Source organism: Oryzias latipes, chromosome 1 (assembly GCF_053564925.1).
Source record: "Oryzias latipes strain Hd-rR chromosome 1, Olatipes_Hd-rR_3.1".
In the NCBI taxonomy this organism is placed as follows: Eukaryota; Metazoa; Chordata; class Actinopteri; order Beloniformes; family Adrianichthyidae; genus Oryzias; species Oryzias latipes.
Window position 1 is genome coordinate 8,270,001 of NC_136237.1, and position 18,850 is coordinate 8,288,850.

General features: G+C 44.4%; 1 protein-coding gene across 3 annotated transcripts in view; it reads left to right on the plus strand.

Moving 5' to 3' along the window:
• The window catches only part of LOC101168342 (nucleosome-remodeling factor subunit BPTF), a 48,186-nt gene that overhangs the window by 22,639 nt on the left and 6,697 nt on the right, over window positions 1–18,850 (plus strand). For 2 of the 3 annotated variants that reach the window (XM_023960379.2, XM_023960380.2), the window contains exons 15-34: window positions 161–2,141; window positions 3,603–3,727; window positions 3,891–4,019; window positions 4,210–4,360; window positions 4,686–4,725; window positions 4,901–5,126; window positions 6,132–6,281; window positions 8,785–8,915; window positions 9,097–9,211; window positions 9,309–9,526; window positions 10,358–10,571; window positions 10,675–10,943; window positions 11,019–11,132; window positions 12,521–12,682; window positions 13,061–13,143; window positions 15,007–15,232; window positions 15,308–15,630; window positions 17,120–17,293; window positions 17,414–17,606; window positions 18,021–18,105. In XM_023960379.2, coding sequence (XP_023816147.1) covers window positions 161–2,141; window positions 3,603–3,727; window positions 3,891–4,019; window positions 4,210–4,360; window positions 4,686–4,725; window positions 4,901–5,126; window positions 6,132–6,281; window positions 8,785–8,915; window positions 9,097–9,211; window positions 9,309–9,526; window positions 10,358–10,571; window positions 10,675–10,943; window positions 11,019–11,132; window positions 12,521–12,682; window positions 13,061–13,143; window positions 15,007–15,232; window positions 15,308–15,630; window positions 17,120–17,293; window positions 17,414–17,606; window positions 18,021–18,105 — 5,109 coding nt within the window. The remainder of the gene's footprint in view (window positions 1–160; window positions 2,142–3,602; window positions 3,728–3,890; window positions 4,020–4,209; window positions 4,361–4,685; window positions 4,726–4,900; window positions 5,127–6,131; window positions 6,282–8,784; window positions 8,916–9,096; window positions 9,212–9,308; window positions 9,527–10,357; window positions 10,572–10,674; window positions 10,944–11,018; window positions 11,133–12,520; window positions 12,683–13,060; window positions 13,144–15,006; window positions 15,233–15,307; window positions 15,631–17,119; window positions 17,294–17,413; window positions 17,607–18,020; window positions 18,106–18,850) is intronic. The other variant, XM_078956545.1, reaches the window with a different exon arrangement.

The window sequence follows — 18,850 nt, forward strand, 5'->3', positions numbered from 1 at the left end:
AACTGACGGACAAGCTGCTCAACCCAGTGAGATGCAGCTTAAAAGTCTTAAGGAAATACGAATTGGGGCCATCGACATCCGTATTTTGGCCAATGCCTCTTTAAGAAGTGTAAACTCAGGTTTAAGGCTAATGTGAATTCCATCTTTATTTTGTCTGCAGATGCAGACGAGTCTTCCTTGAAAGAGGAGCCTGCAGAAGATCCTCAGCGCCCCTTCAACTATGACGTGGTTGATGTTAGTAAGGGGTTCCTCAATCGCGTTGCCTACAAGAAGAAAGTAAAGACTTCCAAACTGGACAACCTGCTGGAGCGCAGAGTGAAGCAGAGCGCGGTCGAGGAACGACAAAGACAGCAAGCATCAGCATCCATACCGCAAAGTCCTACCCCACTTTTGTCCTGCTCTGCTGCGGGTTTGAGCACTCCAGTTCGACCGCGGTCACCCCTCAGGCCGCACACTCTTGCACAGGCACAGCTCGCGAAAGCAAAGGAGAAAAGTCCAGGTGCAGCACAGAAAGAAGAAGAAAGTCGAATTGAACTGTCAAACAGTCTGCCTTCTGCTTCTGAGGCCACGCCCACAGTCTGCTGCATGACAGGTACAGGTGATGGTTCTGATTCACCACAGAATAAAATCACCTCCACTTCTGAAAACATGGAGGAGGTCTTGGTGGAAAGGACAGCGGGGCCAAAGGAAACCACTTCGAACTGTTCAGAGAAACTTTCTGGTCTGCAGGAGACGCCTCATGGGTCAACTAATTGCTCTTCAGACCAACTGGCAGCTTGTTTTGCATCAGATGTAAACAAAGCTGAACCAATGGAAAGCTCAGGGTCTGACTCTGTAAGGACGCTCTCAGATATCGTTGACCAAAAAAACAGTCGGGACTCTTTTCATTTGAAGCCAGATGCAGAAATGTTGAGTTCTGTGCATTCAGATACAGAGAAAAATGGCTTATCGTCACAGGAGACCCAAGAAACTATAGAGAGCATCAAGTGCGAAAGAACAATGGGTGACGGCACTTCCAAGGCACCTCTTGCTCCCCATCAGGTAAATGGTAACGATGGCTTGTCTTGTGGAAATACATTGAGTAACTCTTTGTCGAGCTCAAATAACGGCGTTCTCTCCAACACGGCTCATTGCAAGACGAACAGCATTGAAACAGTTGACGATCAAAGGCTAGTGGTCTCGCTGAAGGAAAGCACAGAGCCAAAGGCCTTGGTGAATGGAGATCTGGGCTCACAGAATGACAGCGCTGAGGTCAAAGGTGAAGAGCCGCGTCGGGTTTCTGGCATTGAAGCCGAGTCAACACCAGACCCGGATTACAAACCTTCACTGAAGATGACGAGGCTGGAAAACAACACCGATAGGGATGGAGATCACTCTCTGCTGCACAACAACACTTCAACTTTTCATCCTGTGGAGACCAAACACACTCCTGGGGTCATGGGGGTGAAAGTCATCAGAGCGGCTCCATCTCCGGTTCTTTCAGCGGAGGAGTCCAGTTTGAGTGACGGCTTTGCTGAGGAGAACAGTAACAGCGAGTCGGCAGAGCCGTTCGAGGCCGTCATCACCGAGGTAACCACTACCTCTACCACCACCACCACCACTGTTGTCTCTACAGAAACCAGGGTGGCCAATGTGCAGCTGAAAGCATTTGGAGAATCGGCACCTCCTGTTATTGCAACCGAGAGAAGAGCAGTGTCCACGCTGTCTAGCATGAGCAAAACAACTCTGACTGAAGTCTATTCCTCTGGGCTTGATGGCCAGTCGGGACACAACCAGAGCAAAAGATTGACTCAGCAGACCCTCTCAGCATTTGTCAGTCAGACAGACACTGAAAGAGGTAAAACCTCGGTGTCGTCTGTAACCGTGAGCCTCGAGGCCTCGTCATCCACGAAGGGCCGAGTGCACCTTCTCAAATTTTGCCGCACCAAGAAGATGCGCTCCGACACCGCTCTTCCTTCATACTGCAAGTTTGTCACCAAAAGCAAACGGACGAGTATTTTCGTTCTACCGCACGATGATTTGAAGGTTTTGGCAAGGCGGGGAGGATTACGGGAAGTTCCCATATTCAGCTACAACGCCAAGCCTGCGCCGGACATCTGGCCATACCCGTCTCCCAGACCCACTTTTGGCATCACGTGGAGGCGAGTTCACTACCTTTTCTTTCTGTTTAACCTGTTTTACCCTTGTGCTATCTTAGATGACCCCACCCTTACATTGACGTGTTCTCCCTACCATGACAAAGGTGGATAAAGGTGGAAAGATTTCATGTAATCCATGGACATCAGTGAAGATCACAAATCATTGAAGAAAAAAGCTTCAGAGCACTGTTTAGTGGGTCTAGATGACCCAACTCCCAATGTTAAAATGCCTAGGATAGCACAAGGGTTACTGATGGTAGAAATATCATTCAGTCACAAAGACTGCTGTTTATTGATATCTTTATGACCAAATGTTGACGAGGTAAATGGTTGCCTTTGTTTTAAAGTGCACAGTCTGATGCTTATACCTGGTACCTATAACCTGACTTGTCACTTTTTGTATTTTTTTTTGTATTTTTGTTTTTGTCACTGCTAAATGCTCCTCGGAAGTTTTTGCACATTCACCAGGATTTAAACAGTCTGTGGTGCGACCGTCTTTCATAACATTTCTGTTTTAAAAGACTCACCTGTTGCATCTGCAAGTTGGTTAGAGTCTAGCAAACCAATGGTGCTTTAAAGAAACTCAGTCATTCTCCATTTTTTTGCAAACACGTCATTCGATAAGCTATAAGGAACACAAAGTTGTTTAAGCATAAAAGATAAACATCAGCATTTAAAAAAAAATCAGCTAAAGGCCCTTTTTGTGCCACCTTTAAATCCTCATGGATTTTCATGTGACGTCACATATTGCACTGATTTATTGTTGATCTGTTGTCGTATCCCCCCCCCATCATTTGTGGCTTTGGCCCGAGGTACGGCGATCGATCCCAGACCGTTGTCGCACAAGGAGCTCTGAGGTCGGAGCAGACCTCAGGCGTGAATCATCTGGTGGTCAGAGAGGTGTCATGATGTTCACTTTGTGTTCTGACCAAGCCCTGCAACCAGTGCATACTTTTCCGCCTGTGGTTCCACATGGGAAAGGGAGAAACCTACCAAACCTTACACGGGCTCAAACGATTTTGTTTTTGTAAATACTCTAAATGTTTTCAGCAACCAGGTCAGAGCACAAACATTCGATGTCAGACCACAGTTCCTGGCTGGAATGGATGCACATCTTTCTTTTTTGCAGTAATTTACTGGTGGATAATTGCAGCCAATCGGTTTATTCGAAAATAACGTAACACGATTTTGGAACTATGTGAATGAAAGTACTTGTTTGACATGTTTTGCAGCAAGCAATAATATTGCTTCCACATCCAGATTACTGCATGAAAGGATGTATGAAAGCTTCTTATGGTTTTGTGGAAACCAGTATGAAGGAAAACCCACAAAAGCAGTATATCTTGTGTCTTCCCCTCTCTGGCCCACAGTGTTTTCTGTAACTCTGTGCAGTTGAATTCTTTTAGTTCTTTCCTGGAGTCCTGACCTATGTCTGACTGAAATGTGCTGCGTTGTGGCGCTCAGGTACCGGCTGCAGACCGTGAAGTCTCTGGCCGGCGTGAGCCTCATGCTGAGGCTTCTGTGGGCCAGTCTGAGATGGGACGACATGGCCGTGAAGCCGTCTGCCGCGGTTGGCACCACGCGCACAGGTAGACTCTTCCCTTTCCAAAATAGCAACTTCCTTTTGTCTTCATTCGAGAAGAGGAAGCCAGAAAAAAATCCGCTGAAGGATTATAACAGTCTTATCAGTTTGAACTGTAAAAACTGTATCAAATTTAAAATGCTCATTTTATTGTTTGAATATTGCTTCAGAACAATCAGAAACGGAAATCACCACCACCGAAATCATAAAGCGCCGTGACGTGGGACCCTACGGGATTCGCTCAGAGTACTGCATCCGCAAAATCATCTGCCCTTTGGGGGTGCCTGATACTCCAAAAGGTAAACTAGATTTTCAGGTCTTGAGTTACAGATTTAATTCACCTTTTTCTTGGTATGTACGCCGTGGTATATTTAAATGCTTTTCTAGGAAAATAAAGGATACTTTTTTTTTTATTTCATTGTGGAAAAATGGTATAAAACTAGCTTTTGTAAATGTTTTTTATTTTATTCTCCTAAAAACACTTTTCAGAAACGCACACCCCTCAAAGGAAAGGTCTGCGCTCCAGTGCCTTACGGCCCAAGAAGCCAGAGTCCACCAAACAGACTGGACCGGTGGTGATTGAAACCTGGGTGGCTGAAGAGGAGCTGGATCTGTGGGAAATCCGAGCCTTCTCAGAAAGGTCAAAGGGGAACACATGTAACTCATACCTGTTTGTCACTACAGTCTACGGACGGACATGTCAAACTGCTGACAGAGACATTCAGGGGGTGAATCACTGACTCCACGGGCTCTGTCAACGTTTTCATCCACATATGAAGATGTATGCTTTTGAAAGCTGGTTTTAATTTGCCAAAACATTTATTATCTGACCTCAGATCACACATTTCCTCAGTTCTGTGCCTCCCACAGATTGTTGGGTGTTTTTGATGCCTGACATGTGCAGTTTCACCGTCTTTATAGCCATGTTTTTATTTGCTTATCTCAAGCTTGTTATCACTTTGCAGGGTGGAAAGAGAGAAAGCCCAAGCAGCAGAACAGGCCAAAGTGAGTGTGGATCAACAAGTCTCACAATTTAGATCATAACGTGTCACTTTGAGTTTCCTAAAAACAACAAGTAGTAGTTGTAGCTAGTAGAAAATGCTATTGATAGTTAATGGGATTCACCTTTACTGGAAACTCTCACTCGTTTTTGGGTTGAACGCATGGTTTTCTGTCTCAGAAGCGCCTCGAACAGAAGCCCGGTTCGGTTACGGCCACGCCAACAGGGACTCCTTCACTATCTGCTGCCACGCCCAAAGTCATCCTGGGCTCCATTTCAGGCCAGGGCACCCCCAGTGCCAAGGTGGTACTATCGACCAAGATTGGCACTCCTGTGACATTCCAGCAGAACAAGAACTTCCAGCAGTCTTTTGCCACCTGGGTCAAGCAGGGCCAAAGCAGTCAAGGTACGGCACAGAACAAGTCAAAAAAGAGAAATACGTTAGTCCAATTCAGGTGAAATTGACTTTTTCTCAGGGATTCAGACACTGAATTACTTTAAATGGAAACATGTTAAAGTCCCAACTTGATGAGAATTTTGTTTCTAAGCGTTCTTGTGGCATTGTCTCACAAACGAGGACATGTAGAAAGAAAACTACGCTTAAAATTGCATTTCCAAGTATTTGTTTTTTGTTGCTAAAATCGTTGTAAATCAGGAACAGACGGAAAAATGCAGTTGGAAAAAGTTCGTAACAGTGACATAGAAGCTAGAGTCGGCAGGCTACAAGCTCCCTGCTCTGCTCCATTCCCATGCATCCACCTGCAGACAAATAGATCCACCAACGTCTTCTTTTTCCCCGTCTGAGCTGACATCAGGATCCTAACTGTGCGGCTGCTTGTCGTTTTCGTTGCACCAATGATGTTAGGTTGGGGGTGGGAGGAGGTGTAAGCCAGTCCAGCCCTCAACTCGGAGGCAGATTTCTAATGAACTCCTGCTGCTCTGCAGAAACTATGTCCTAGAAAAATTATAGATTCTGGCTAAAAACTGCGTTATTATAATTTAAAAACCACTAGTAACGCTTGATCGGAGTGGTAATTAAGCCCATGCAGGAGGCAGGACCCCCCATGTGTTTTTGCCTTAAAATAAAGCAAAAAAAGGAAAATCATATGACCAAAGTCACATTCTCCACTGAGTTATGTAGTAAAACCATTTTAGATGTCAAAGAAAAGTAATAAAGAACATGCCAGTGATCGTTTTGACTTGGACAAGCTTTTGCTATTAAAGCTGTTCTACTAATGGAATCATAGGAAATGATAGCAATGGACCAAAAATCACCTAGACTGAAGCAGACTTAGCTTTTCCATCCCAGATGATTACAACCTTTTAATCCTCCTTTACTTTGACTACAGATAGATGAGGAAAAAAATTGTTTTCGTGCTTGATCTCATTTAGTTTTTGCTTGCTTTGGTAGGAGCGGGCACAGAGGCAGCTGTGGCCACATCTGGTGGACACACTCTGCACATCACGGGAACCACAAGCAGCGGAAAGGTTTTAACCACCAAGCTGCCACTTCCCGCAAACAGCAAGATCGTCACTGTCAACGTACCGACGACGCAAGGAGGTACGGCCACTGTGATTATTAAGTCAGAGAAAAACCGAGGATATATAAATGAACTCTGTGCTGTTGTTTTGTTCACTTAATATGCATTTCATCACACATGTTCACCTTTTGGCCTATCGCTTCAGAGGTCGCCACAGCGATCCAGCTTTCACTGATTCCCACTGGCTGAGATTTTTTTTTATTCATGCCGGATCCCCTTCCTGACACAACTCTGCATTTCATCTGGGCTGGGGACCAGCACAGGACGACCCAAACTTGGGCCTCCTTGTGGCTACATAATTAGGCAGCAGCGCGAAGGGTGTTGCTCAAGGACCCGCACTGGATGAAGCTCATTGCACCCTCTGGGAAGCAAACCCTTGTTTCCTGCGCCAGTCCTACGCCCAGACAACTGAGCCTTACTGGCGCCATTTCATCACACGTGTACATTTGATAAAGGATGAACTACAGATCCGTACATTAAACATACATATATGTGTGAGGGCGTTTGTAAAAGGACAACCTGGAAATTGTGAAAATAGTTGACTTGTGTGCAAGAAAGCATGTCCGTTATGTCTGAGAATGTAATGCCTAAATACTTACTGAGCAGTGTAAAGCACAAAGACACAGTGAAACATGGTAGCAGTGACAGTTTGTCTGTAATTGAGACCAGAATTCCAGAAGGGTTTGGTCCCACTGGAGCATTCACCACGATGGTGTTGGTCTAGTTCTGGCCTGACCAACACTGGGCCTCAAGAGCCTGAACCCTGACTGGTTTCTAGATCTCCCTGGCCTGCTTGATGCCGACTACCTATGCCAGATGTGTTCAGTCAATCAGGATGTGGAATCACTTGAGTCTGCCAATAAGGAGAAGATGGTCAAGGAGAGCTGGAAACCAGGCAGGATTGTGGCTCTTGAGGACCAGGGTTGGCCAGCCCTGGTCCTAGCGTGTGTGGTTTGGTTTGGTACCACCATCAGAGATGTTTCCCACTGGCACACTTACCTGTGGTGATCCTTCTTGTTTAGTTTTCTGTTTATGGAATGGAATGGAATTGTGTAGTATGACGGCATCAATCCAGAATAGGATATTGATCATGATGGGTGGGTGGGACGATTGTCTGCTGGAAGCACAGCCCGCTGCCTGCAGCAGCTAATGGATGTCACAATTTTAAACTGAATCAAATGTTACACCATTGAACCGAATCACGGGGAATATCAATTGTTGCCTCCCGACTGCATAGCAGTATGTTTACGTTGTGTCAAACAGGCCTTTGGATTTATTTGATGTTCTACCACGTCCACCCGGTGGAGAAGAAGCCAGCTGAAAGTATTTTTGTCTTTTTTACTTGCTTATTAGCAAATTAGAGATTTGTCTAAATATGTAGTTTTTGTTATTCCGTAATCCACAAATAACATATCAAACAAAACCTGCCCAAAAATTAAGGTTCGAACCGAAACTGTTGTTGACTGACATCTATTTCATGTTTTTATTTTCTAAATGTAGAGGCTGTTGAATTACACGACAGCTTACTCTGAGACATGATGCAGAGGAAATCCTGCGGTTTGAAAACACACTGCAAAGCTGACATTTCTTCATGTCCTGTGAAAATAACCTGCTGCAGGAAACAAAAACGCTGGACAGAGGGAGTTTTCTTTTGGAGCCTCTGTAAAGGAGAATCCAAGTTCAGGCAGAGGGTGACAATTTACTGGACGTGTGTATTTATGCAGCGTGACTGGAGGACCCCTGTTTGTTTTAGAAAAGCTAAAGGAAGTGAGGCAGGAAAACAAGTTTACTTAGATGGAGGCTTCCCAGACAGGTAGTCCTCTATAGTAGCAATCCGTCTTTCTCTTTTTTCCCTCCCAGACTTTTTCAGTGGAGGAGTGCCTCTGCAGCCTCCACTCACTTGAGTCCAAACCCCACGGCCTGTCCAAACAGTCCTTCCATAGAAAAGAGTGTTTGATGTGTGTGCCTTACGACCTGGCCTAACATCTCTGTTTGAAGAGGAAAACCATTGATGTATAGGTTTACCTGCTCGGTTGCGGCCGCAGAACCACGGTGCTGCTCGTTTCCAGTTCCTCCCTCCGTCGCTTTCACGTGAGCTCGTGAGCGCAGACGGCAAATGCCCTCTTTGTCAGCTCAAAGCTCAGAAGTGAGATGTCAACCATGCATAATTCAGGATGGATTTGGGCATGTTGGTGGAGGACAAGCTGCGCTTTCAGCGAGCCCTCGGACGCTTTGATAACCTGCTGAGCTAATATTTGTGAAGGCTCTCATCAAAAAGTGTAAAGAGAGATGCTCTCAGATAATGGATTGATGTGTGTTATTACCAGACGGCCATACAACTGTTCCATTGTGCTACGTACTGCTACGTGTTATAAGAAAAGCGTTCGATGGTTGTTTTTTATTGCTAATTCACCGACTTTCGATGTGAGTTCTTCAGTTTAGGTTTGATGTGAGCTGCCTTTTGTCAATCAGCACCTGTGATCTGATCACTAACACGCGTGTCTCTTCTTGCTATGTCTACAGGGGTAGTTCAACAGAAAGTGTTGGGAATTATCCCATCCAGTACAGCAGGCAGTGCCCAAACATACTCCACATTCCAGCCACGCACTTCCACACTCAACATCAAGGCCAACACCCCCGGCTCCCAGCAACAGGTACAGCCGAGGCCGGCCTTTTCTCCTCATTCCCTTTAGATTTGGACTGTTAACATGGTGTTTGTGTGATCCACACCTGGGAGGGGCATTGCTTGTGTAGTCATGAGTGTTATTCTGTGTTTTTGCTCCTGCTGGTTCTAAGCCTCCTGCAGTTTAGTAACTTTATGAAACCATCCTCCAGGTTCTGGCAGGAGGGGGTCAGATTCGTCCAGGCATGACAATGATCCGAACCCCTATCCAGCAGACGGGTCAGATGGGAAAGACCATAATCCGTACACCTATTGTGGTGCAACAAGGTAACGGCTCTTCCTCCGTGTGAGCGGCGAAAGCTGTCTGCTGTGTTTACACAGGCCTCAACGCAGCTCTAAACTGTTGACATTTTTTCTCCTCTAGGTCAGGGCGGGCAGCAAGTAGTGACACAGATCATCCGCGGACAGGCGGTTTCCACGGGGATATCTGCTACAAACCCTGTCACCACGGTAACAGGCCAGGGTGTAGCCAGCCCCAATGCAGCAGGACAGGCAGCAGGCCAAACACCACCCGGCACCCCACGAGCACAGAGCCAGGGCCAGGTTAAACTTAGCCTGGCCCAGTTCACACAACTCACACAGGTTTGTGAGGGAGACTCCATGAATGTGTGTGTGTGTGTGTGTGTTTGTCTACATGTGTGACTTTAAGAAACAAATCCCTCCCCTGTAAAAACAAAACTCTGCTTGCAGAAAGCAAAACACTTTGTGTTGGAAACAAAGAAAATGGACAAAAATATTTAGTTTTATTTGAACGTTATTTTTTTATTTGTTCAAAACAAAGAAAATAATGGTAAAATCAGAGAAAAAAACAGAGGAAAGGCTGGGTTCTCCCGTCAGGTTCTGTTCAGGTGATGCCATCTGAAACGAGCAGAAATCAGCATCTGCAGATCTGTGACGATGCGTGACTGAGCAAACAGGAGCGACGAGCACATGTTCGAGGACTCATCATGCATGCAGAAAATGACACTTCAAGCAAAACTCTCACTCTGTATATCTGTCAATATTTCGGAAAATGTTAGTCGGCCTTCTGGAGAACGGCAGCTAGTGTAGCTGCTTAGGTGGCCATACAGATGGGCCACGCACAGCTGAGAGGACTCCAAATATTGTTTCTAATTATCCTCACAAAGAGAACCAAGCAAACGTTGGTTGATGATTTTTCTCTTTGTGCCTTTTATCTTTTTTACATTTCTTTTAAAAAAAAAACAGCTTCTAAAGTTTATAGAAATGTTATCTTGCAGACAAAATCGTTTAATCCCTCACAAACAAGTCCATTTAAAATGCATTAGAAAAGTGAATTTCTTTGGTTTCTTACTCGCTTTTCATTACAGAAACAAAATCCTCACTGTTTACATGCTTTTTGCTTCTTGTTGAGTTCGCATTATAAGCCTTTCTTCTCTTTCCTGTCGACCTCAGAAGCAGCAGGGTGGTTCCGGTGTGGATCGACAGACTGGAGTCGGTGGTCAGCAGGCTCTGACGGTGATGGTTCAGGGCCAGGGTCAGACCACAGGCCAGCTGCAGGTCATACCTCACGGCGTCACCGTCATTCCTGGACCTGGCCAGCAACTCATGCAAGCAGCACTGCCCAATGGCCAGGTGCAGCGCTTCCTCTTCACCCCATCATCTGCCGGTATGGGAGAAAAAAGCGTCCATCACAATCAGAAAGAAATCAAATTGCTGTTTTGTTGAACACATTTAAAAGACTCTAAACGATCCGCTTTTTCTGTCTTTAGCATCCAGCCAGCCAAACTCCACTTCCAACAGAACCCCAGCCCAGCCGGCACAAAAGGCTGCTGCCCCAGTCCAAGCGGGGGCAGCTACTCTTGCCACCACCAGCACTCCATCCTCAGTCAACCCCCAGGGGCAGTTACCCCCTCCCACGCATGCTCATATGCCCATCCAGTCTCCCACCTCGCTGCAGGTCAAAGCTCAGGAGGGCACCACCCAGCTGCAGCAGACCCCGCAGCTCATCAGCGTGTCCGGACTGCAGCAGCCAGTGCAGGTGAGAATTTACCAGACGCCCGGCGATCATCCGCCCCGTTGGCCTGTGTGCTGAGTCGGGCTTTTGTCTGAGCAGGTACTGGCCCAGTTGCAGGCCCAGCAGAGTGGAGGCTCTCTGCCACAGCACATCAAACTGCAACTTCCCATTCAGATACAGCAGAGTGGCTCCTCCTCAGCTCAAACTGGACAGGTATTGGTTCCGTTTGTTAGCTGACAGTGAAGAATTCCAGCTGTTCATGCTCTAGATCTGACTGATGATATGAAAGAAGGCACTTATTGATCTTAAGAGAATCTGTGTGCAAAGCAGAGGGTTGTATAAGAGAGATGCCAGGCACATTTCACCCCAGTTTACGGTATTTTTGCTGTTAATGATGACGGTGTGCTTTAACTGTTTCATAATTATAAACATTTTATTTCAATTTGAGCTCATTTAAAAGGCATCGGTTCAACTAGGAAACTCAACTAAAATTCTGCTCAACAAAAAACGGAAAACTGAGCCAAGTTGGTAACAAGTGTCCACTTCATTCCAAACATTTCTCATCATTATAACTCTGAAAAGCTTTTTCCAATAAAGCCAGATTGTCTTACTGTTTTTTTTAACGGCTTGATAAATGACCAACAAATTCCACCCAAATGTTTTTTGTGTATTACCGAGGAAAAGCTCCCTCCAGCAGAACCAGACCCAGGAAAAGCTGTGGCCAGTTTACATGCACTCTTTCTGACACTCAGCAACAGAGTAAAAGTTATGTTCAAATACAGAAAAAGTTCAATAACAATATGCAAAAATGTAGAGGAAATGAGACATATTTGTGATGGGTTGAGAGCAGTCTAAAACAAATGAGTTTTGTGTGGATTACAAAAGAGGGGGTGAAGCTGGAGTTTAGGGATCAGTGGGTTCAAAGGTCGAGAGGAACAGTCAGGTGAACAGAGACGCAAGAGCGTGCAGGAGGGAAATGCGGAGGAGATCTGAGAGACTTGGAAAAAGCCAGGATCTTTGAAAGAACAATAGTTAGGAGAAAAAGCTCAGCTCTGCTCTTAGACGGATGGAGATCACGAGAAAACCAGCTCTCTTGGTTTTTGTTCCTGGAATTGTTCTTTTTTTGACGTGAAACTGAAATGAACGCACATGGGGGACGGTTTCTTCAGCGAAGTGCGTACATTTCCGGTAATGAACACCTCAAAGGCCATTATCTTGCTTATACCATAGTCACTTGCAAAAGAAATAAATATTCTATCAGTTTTTAGTACTTTATTGTTGTTTTTTCGCATTTTAGATTTTTACAAAAAGCTGACTATTTTTTATGTGGTGCGGCGCCTTGACACAGTAACCTGACCACCAGCACCGACCTCGACTTCTTACCGCTTGTTTTTGTCCGTATGATGAAGCAAAAGTTTGTTTTAAAGAAGCCAGCGCAGTGATACAGAACATTCAGGATATGTGACCAGGAACATCCTTTTTTAGGTGTGGATTATCACTTTTTAATGCACACCCAGCAGCCAGTCAGAATCAAATTTTTACCCAAATAGATGAAACAACGTCGTTCCGGTGAAATATGACACATGATGACCTCTGCCCAGGTTGGAAATGTAGTAACCATCCAGGCAGCATCGGTCCAGGAGCAGCTCCAGAGGATCCAGCAGCTCAGAGAGCAGCAGCAGCAGAAGAAGCGACAAGCGTCAGAAGCAAAGAAAGAACTCGCCCTTAATGCAGCCAACCAGAGCGACATCATTCAGAAGCAGGTGTGTACAGGAGCATCGCACGGTAAAGTCGGGTCTCCTTCATCTGCTTTCTATCGGTTCATAAACACTTCCAGTCTATAAAATGTCCTCAGACTGTTTATTTTCGTATATTAGACCTCCTCTCGGTTTACTGCAGCTTGTTTAACTCTCTGGTCACATTAGGCCTTGTTAAAAATAATCACTACTATTGATGTCACATCATAAATGATTGCTAAACAAATTCAGGTTTGTTTTATTCATCTTGACAATGAATTAGAGCACCTGAAGGACCAGAGCGCTACAGTGGGATGCTTCTGTTCTTTGTTTCACTGCAACTGTTGCACCAACAACCTCAAAAGTGTTCAACCCTGTTTCTGCCACCTTGGTCCCATGTTTCAGGTGGTCATGAAGCAGAACGCAGTAATCGAGCACCTGAAGCAGAAGAAGACCATGACGCCTGCAGAGAGAGAAGAAAACCAGAGGTTTGACTTCACCGTCTCTTTTCCCGCATCATTCGTCAGTCACCAATACTGCAAGTAGATGCACTTCAACTTTGAGAAACAGAATCTAAATCAAGAATTCAGTAAATCACAATTCAGGATTTTTAAAGAATTTATATGTATAATGGTGCAGTAATGAGGATTTAGCTCTTCCCTCAGTCCAAGACAACATTACAAAGTATTGAGGTCAACTTTTGTTATTGAACAAATACTTGTTTTCTGCATCATTATACAAAGAAATTCTTAAAAAATTAAAACCTGCTTTTTTTTTTTTACATTGTGCCTCTCACAGTTGGTGTTTCAATGATGAATATTACGGACCTCTATCTCTTACAGTGGAGCAGTCTGCAGAATCAGAGACAGACGACACTTTTGCGATCCTAAGAGGACAGGTTTTTATTGACGTGTTGGTTGCAGGAATTCAAGTTTTAGCCGTCTGAAAAACAAGCGTTTGCCTTGAAATGTTTTCCCTCATCTCCGAAAGAACTACCAAAGCTCTTTGTCTTGCACCGACTTCCAGAGTGTAGTTTGTAGAAATAGATATTCTTTTATATCACAAGTGTTTGTGGTCTTTACTGTTTGTTCAGACAAGTTTGTCCAGTTTTGTTACACATCAAACTTAATATTTTACTTGGAAGTGTTTCACAGCGGAGTAAACGTAGGTTTGCTCATTTGAAAAGAAACTGACAGTCTGTCATCTTAATGGTAGGTTGATTTGAACAGTGAGAGATAGAAAATCACAAAGAAACTCAAGAAATTGGCTTTAAAGAATGTATTTGCAGGGGATCAAATACTTTTTATATCCACTGTATTTTGTAGGTCAAGCTGTGGCTAATGCAATTTTGAAATCTAAAATAAAAACACAACTTTTCAAAGTTTACCCTTTTTTGTAATACCAGCTGTGGAGAGAAGACGCTCTTGACCCATCGGTGACCCTAACAACCATATGTTTATGTCCACAGATGTTGTGTCAACATTACTGATTCACATAGACCTGAAATTCTCTGCTGCATCATTACAGTGGCTCTGTCTGCTTTCTCCTTGAAACATTTCAGGCCGTTTTTTATTCTTGCTTTCTCCCTTTACTCCCTTAACCAAAACTCTCACTGATTCCTGTCATGCACACTTTGAGTTGACATTTCTTCTCTTTTCGTATTTGGGTGTGCAGCACTTCCACACAGTTTTCTGTTTTCTCCCGTGTTCGCTGTACAAACCCTGGCCAGCGTCTGACCTCAGCAGCTCTGTATGCGTTTGCGTGTTATTTGCAGAAATGCACTCAGAGGGAGACACCAACTTTAGATCCGAGTTGTGAATATTAGCAAACACAAGTGAACGTGCGGGGAATGGAGGGCGTCGATTATGTGAATTTATTGGACCAGATTTGCCCCGTAGAAAATGTCCACAGTGTAGATTCTATCTGTGCGTCGTCTTTCCGGGGTTTAAATTGTTGTAATATATATGACACATTTGAGGATCCAGCACAAAAACTGTTAACTTCAAAGTTAAGTCAAAGTAAACTTTAATATCTATAATGTTATACATACATAGAAATTGAACTTCCGTTTCTCTCAAGCTCCAGTCTTAACCGGGAATATAACTTCAAATTACAAAATAAAAAACAATAGGCTGAAAAAAGTAAAGTGACTATAAAAAGAGAAAATAAAGTGACTGTAAAAATAAGAAAAAAAAAGAAAGTGACTGTAACTTAATTAGAAATAGATATCTCATGCTATAAACGTAGTTATTTGTTTTAAGGAATAACAACAGATGCAACAAGGAAGTTGAGTGTGATTTATAATTTGTAATTTTAGCAGTTTCTTGTGTTAAATGTTTTATTGCTTTCAGGATGATCGCATGCAACCAGGTGATGAAGTACCTCCTTGACCGCATTGACAAAAATGAAAGGCAGGCGGCCAAAAAGAAGAAGAAGGAAGAGGTGGTTGAAGCAAAACGGAGGTTGGCCAATGCTAGCAAGCTCTCCTCGCTCCTTTACCGGCACAAAGAGAGCCTCAAAATGGAGATCCTGAAGAAGCGAGCCCTTCTCGACAAAGAACTGCAGCTTGAGGCTCAGGTATAAACCGTGTGAGGCACGTAGATGGTCATTTGCAGACTGTTTGGAGCTGACCTTTTATTTTCACATTCCCAGGAGGAGTTAAAGAGGGATCTGTTGCGGATGCAGCGGGAGAAGGAACGGGCTCAGGCCGCCGCCCAACAGGCAGCTCAGGCAGCAGCCGCTGCGGCCCACCGCCAGCAGCAGCAGCAGCAAACTCTGGCAGATTCCCATCGGATCGCCTCCCAGCACCACCTCGCCACCACCGTCTCTACTTCTCACAAAAGGAAATGGGAAGAGGAGAGGGAGATGGCTGCCAAGTCCAAGAAGAAGAAGATGATCTCCACGAAATGCACAAAGGAGAGCAAGAAGGACACCAAGCTGTACTGTATCTGCAAGACGCCCTACGACGAGACCAAGTACGCCAAAGCTCTGCTGAGCCTTCAGTCAGGGTGACCCCTTTAGATCTGCTGAGGTTTAACTAAATTCCATTACAAATTAAAGCCAGAGCAGCGTTGAATGGCCCTAGACGCCCTCTGACTGACTGGCCTTCACTAGCTGCTACATGCCCCTCGTCCTCCCCTCCTGCCCCTGCCACCCTGGTCAGAGCTGCACTAGATAAATTCATTTAAAAAATGGCGGCTTTTCCGTTTTATCTCCATGTATTTATTTTTAGAAGAATCTGCAAAAGTAAACTTTTGGGATTCCCTTGGAAATAGATGATTTTTGTTAACCACACCCACATTCACAAGGATTTATGAATTAAATGCAATATTCTGCAAAAAATGTGAAGGGGAACAGGGGAACGCTCCTTTAAGATCAAAACAGTAGCTTCCAAATGATGCTGAAGGAGGAGTTTGGAGGCGATACATTTGAAGGCGATACGTTGAAACCCTTTGAAGGAGTTTAAATTTTTAGCCGGCACTTAAGGTGATTTGGTTGAAAAATTCAAAACTTTTCCCCAAGTCAAAGGTCAACAACCTTTTTGTTGTGGTTGTTGACCTTGTGGGGTGCAGGACAAATTTGATGGAACTTGCTTAAATAAAAGTTGTTGGGTTTTTTTCCCCCCTTAATGTGCGAAAACACACTTTTGTACAACATGGCCACCAAGCCATAGGTCCCGTGGCCATCCCATAATAATTTCAAAACTTCCTTTTTGATATTCCCAACATATGCATTTTGGTTTTGTTACAATACAACCCAATACTTTATTGTTCCCGAAGGAAATGAATCATCATTAGCAGATTTTGACAGTTTTGATCCCATTCATTTTTGGACTGGTTTTCCCGCTGTGATGTCATAAATTTCTGGTGGTGGTCCATTACCGTGCCAAGATGCGCTCAACTTTTGGTGAATTTTGGTGCATGTGGCAGTACTGAAGCAAAAAATAAGAAAGAGGAATTTCGGAAACAATACGGTCCTCGCAGTCCAGGTTGCTGCTGAGGGCCGTAAGAACCGCTGATCTGTTAGCTGCGACAGAAAAGTAAGAGGCGCCGAAGCCGTGTGCTGTCCCCGCCCACTTAACACCACTGTGCAAACCGGGCTGAATCCCGGAAACCCCTCCCCCACTGTGAAGTAAAGGCTAAGGGGGGGAGGGGTTTCTTTATCTTCAAGAATTTACTTTACAAAGGGAAGTTCTTATACTTCTATACAAAGTTTAAATGTGTAAAAACATGCTTGAATATCGCATGACACTACCTAACTGCTACAAGACTGAATTCAAACATTTAACGTTCCTGTTAATCAATTATTCCAAATGAGGGAAATGCGGCTGTATCCCAAACCCCCCATTGGACGTGCGGTCATTCACAGCTTTTCAGTTGAAATCAGCAGACAGGAAAAATTCAGCCCTTTCATTTTTACACGCTGCCGATCCGTTGACCAACTCTGTCCTCGTTGTGTCCAAAGGTTCTACATTGGCTGCGACCTTTGTACCAACTGGTACCATGGGGACTGCGTGGGTATCACGGAGAAGGAGGCCAAGAAAATGGACGATTACATCTGTGTGGAGTGTAAACGAGGCCAGCAGAGCAGCACGGAGGAGCTGTACTGTATCTGTCAGACGCCGTACGACGAGTCCCAGTAAGGAGCTGAAAGAGCTCGTGTCCGTGGTTAATTGGTTCATCGTCTTCACATCCCTGACTTCTCATTCACTTCAGTGTCACGTCTTCCTGTGGTCAGCGTTTCTCTTTTCCTCCTCAGGTTTTACATCGGCTGCGATCGATGTCAGAACTGGTACCACGGCCGCTGTGTGGGAATCTTGCAGAGCGAGGCCAACCACATTGACGAGTACGTGTGTCCTCAGTGTCAGTCAACAGAAGACGCCATGACGGTCTTCACGCCGCTCACTGAGAAGGATTTTGAAGGCCTGCGGAGGATCCTGCGTTCTTTACAGGTGAGCGGGAGCAACAGCAGAGTTAAAAACACCAACTGGTGCTGCCGCTAGACCCACCTGCCCGTTCATCTATCCAACAGAAAACACTGCAGTTCCTCTGCAGACTAAGAACAGCAAAGCCCGCTGTGTTCATCTTATCTGATGGGTTTGGCCCCCTCTTTTTGGAAATGTGCCTAGCCTCAGTTCTTTTTTTAATCTTTCCCAACCGGCCTCCCTTTCTTTTTCTCTTCCTCTCGCCCAGCGGTCTGTACCGCTGAGTGAAACGGACAGAGATGGAGAGAAAAGCTTGGGAGAACATCTGTGTTGATCCACCTGTTTTCAGTATAATCTTCATGCTCCCGTTTGTTTTTCTTCTATGGTTTCAGCTTTCCCACTTGTCTAGCTCTGTGTTTTCTCTCTCACTCCTTCCCGCAGGCGCATAAGATGGCCTGGCCGTTTCTGGAGCCGGTGGATACCAACGATGCGCCCGACTATTACCGGGTGATCAAGGAACCGATGGGTGAGTGTGGCAGCTTTGGAATCTTTCTGCTTGTTTTGGTTGGGTTTTTTATTTCACCATTCCTCCTTTAGTGAGGATTTATTTATGTTTTCTTTGCATTGAAACATATTTCACTTACAATTAATTCCAAACCCGTTTGATATGTCTTAAAATAATCGTAATTAGCTTGATTTGGAGCTTTTTTCTAAGGAGGTTTTCGTTTGGACTTAAGTACTTTAACTTAAGTTTACTTTACTTTACTTTACTTTACTTTACTTTAATAATCAGAAAAGTGGCACTAAGATGTCTTGTAATGATGATGATCAAAATCGTATAACCAGCAGTCAGAGTCTCTTGGATTATTTTGTGACTACAAATTTTTGATGTCAATTTTCTTTTTCGGCAAAAAGAAAACCTTCCTTACGATAAGTTGTGGTTTGATATTTGTTAAACGAATGACTATGTTTGCTGTCCACCCATAATTCTTAGGATTGAGTTTACAGTGGCGGTCACAAGTATTTGATCTCTTGCTGATTTCATTGGTTTGCCCACCTAAAAGATATTGACAGTCTGTCATCTTAACTGTTCATTTGAATAGAGAGATACAAAATCATGAAGAAAACCAAGAAATCCACTTTAAAGAATTTGTATCAAGATGTTTGCATTGTAATGAGGGAAATAAGTATTTAAAGTCTTTGTTTTTGCACAAATCAGGTGGAATTATTATTATTATGGAAATATTTATGATCCTTTTGATTTTATGTTT